Source organism: Austrofundulus limnaeus, unplaced genomic scaffold (genome assembly GCF_001266775.1).
Source record: "Austrofundulus limnaeus strain Quisiro unplaced genomic scaffold, Austrofundulus_limnaeus-1.0 Scaffold131, whole genome shotgun sequence".
NCBI lineage: Eukaryota > Metazoa > Chordata > Actinopteri > Cyprinodontiformes > Rivulidae > Austrofundulus > Austrofundulus limnaeus.
The window spans coordinates 1,310,534-1,313,290 of record NW_013952533.1 but is presented as its reverse complement, the minus strand read 5'-3'; the positions used below and the strand labels follow the sequence as shown (position 1 = coordinate 1,313,290).

At 35.9% G+C, this 2,757-nt stretch overlaps 1 protein-coding gene across 1 annotated transcript in view; it reads right to left on the bottom strand.

The window, feature by feature from the left end:
• The window catches only part of ggt5a (gamma-glutamyltransferase 5a), a gene marked incomplete at its 5' end in the record, with an annotated part of 53,601 nt that extends 51,047 nt beyond the window's left edge, over positions 1–2,554 (bottom strand). Inside the window, 2 exon segments of the mRNA XM_014015589.1 lie at positions 2,339–2,352; positions 2,427–2,554. Of these exon segments, the coding sequence (XP_013871043.1) occupies positions 2,339–2,352; positions 2,427–2,439 (27 nt within the window).
• Between the last annotated feature and the right edge of the window lie 203 nt (positions 2,555–2,757).

Genomic DNA, 2,757 nt, shown 5'->3' with positions numbered 1-2,757 from the left:
GGGTTAAGGTCAGGAGAGTTTGTTGGCCAATTAAGAACAGGGATACCATGGTCCTTCAACCAGGTACTGGTAGCTTTTGTTTTTGTTTTGTTTTTATTGGTCTTCAGTAATATTCTAATTTTCTGATATGCTGAATTTGAGATTTTCATTTGTTGTCATTTGTAATCATCAAAATTAAACGAAATAAACATTTGAAATATATGAGTTTGTATGTAATGTATGAATATAATATACAAGTTTCACTTTTTAAATGGAATTACTGAAATAAATCTACTTTTTCATGATATTCTAATTTTATGACCAGCACCTGTAAGTACAGGCCATTTACCATTTACTAAAGAAACCACTAAGTTAACCACCATCCTGCCAGCCTGGTTACTTGCCACTCCCTGATGAAGAAAAACCTGTTTGGACAGGATGTCTGAAAAGAACACCTGGTCCTGCCAGGATCCAAACTTCATGGAATTTTGCCAAACCCTTCCAGTGCATACCACCATAAATCTGACAGGAAGAAATGTTACCTAAATAAATCTTCTAAGCAGCAGCTTACTCATTTCCTTAAGACAAACTGATTCTCTGATTTTTTTACATGGCTTTTTTTGACACGTCTCGTTTTTCCACAAAAAACATTTAGTACTTTTATCCATTTCTGTGTGAACTTTATCAACACTGATGCCCCAAATTTTGAGAAATYCATTACAAAACATGAAGACAGTGCTGGCCATAACAGTACAGAGCATTAGTTTTAGCAATTAATTTGATGGCTCTTAGTGTATTTGCAGTGTCACAAAKTGAGGCCATTCCATTTGTGATAAAGCTCTCACCATATGATCCAATCACAAGCACCTTTGACTTAGGTTTCAGCACAGAGGGGGCTTTGAAGGAGGGAGGTTGCTCTCCTGTGAATAAAACATAAAATATAATTTACAATACAGAAAATAATAGTTGGAGATMAACAGCCCTCACACCTATACCATTCTGGTCTGTTATGATTATGTGGGTGCCCCTACTTCACACCCAGACTCACCCCGGGTGGGTTAAATATATTAACATTCATATYTGTTTAATAAAGAACACTCATCACTCACATGAGCTTTTGTTTAGACCTTGTCCACTTYGAAACAGTTTTACCATAATCACTTTTTTATGCCATTTCTAATAATATCTGTCTAAAAATATCAGTTGTACTGTTTTGTTTAACATTTTCATTTGTTTTTTTGTTTCTAACTTAATGAAATGTGTATTTATGTGGTTTCAAAATGCTTTTTCAGATTTCCTGTTACATAAACAATGTGTGTATGCAACAGGAAACCAAYCCACCATAAGAAAAACTTAACTAAATGCACCTCCCCTTTCCTGTTTGAAACATCACACAAGTGCCACTGTAAACTTCATAGTTATATTTAACATAAGAGCATTACTTAATAAAACCCTCAATACTGAATCATATTAATTTCAGGTAATATTGTTCAGCCACAGTTTTACACACTGTAGTTATAACAGTGCTTTATATTTGCATYWGATRACCAGGGTTGGTCTTATCAACTCTTTTACAAAAACCAGTCAGCTGATTATTGAGGATGATTCCAGTTCATGAAGAAGTAGAACTGGGAGCCAAACCCGTTGAGACCATCGTAATCAATTAATCATATCCAGACACTGTAACACAGAATCCCWTTTTAATCAAATGTCTTGCTGTGCCATCTCAGAAATGTCTCAGTCTGCAATGACTGAAGGCTTATTTTAAAAACCCTGCCACAAAAACAATAAACTTGTATGAGTAATATCTTTTATAAATGTTTTTCTACAAACTAATAAAAACATGCATTAGATTAATTTTAACTATTAAGCTGGTCTGATACTGACATATTGCTGATACTGCTGGTGACAGAAACAGCAGAGCCATCTTGAGCCATCACCATGAAAATACTGTATAAGGAGTGGAAGTTAAACATTYGCCAAAAAATAATTACTTAAGTAAAATAGATAACTACGGAAGTGGACATTTTCCYCACATATTTTTCCCATGGTTTTCTAAAGATAAGTTATATATGTTGTTATCACGCAATGAAATAAAGACTGTTTTCTCAAGATAACGAAAAAAATTTCCATTATCATAAGAAGACATTAATTGTTCTATCAACTAGATGATTATCTGTTCTTGAATGATGATGTTTAGTTTCTCAATGTTCTTTAAACCTTGCCAAGAACAAATTCTAATTCCAAAGCACTGCTGAAATGCCAGAGAGGAGAATAGGGCCTACCTGCCACCATTTCCATGGGGCGGGGAGAAAAACCCAGRWGKTCASGTTTCATGTTTGAAGGTGCAGTGTCTCTAGATTTTCACCTCACCTATAAAACATTAGATAGGATCAGTTATCTCTCATAACTTCAGCTTTAGCAGATGCATGAAGGTGTTTTGATACCAGAGCTGTCCATCACTGTGAATATGGCGCCTCCTCCAATCCCCGCGCTCTGCGGGTTTATCACCGAGGTGCAGAGAAGCGCAGCGATGGCGCCATCTACAGCAGAGCCTCCTTGTTGGAGGATGTCCCTGGAAAAAAAAAAAAAAGTCACACTCATCACTTTCATCAGTGTCAGATGTTTGGTCAAGATACATTTTGAGTTTCTGTTTCTCTGATTGGCGGGTGTTTGCACGGAGGCAGCTTCCTTGTCAGTCAGAACTATAAAAAGTTTATAAAAGTTGCAAGACTTAATGACATTACAAACAGAATTATTTTGGGCATTCGTTCAAGC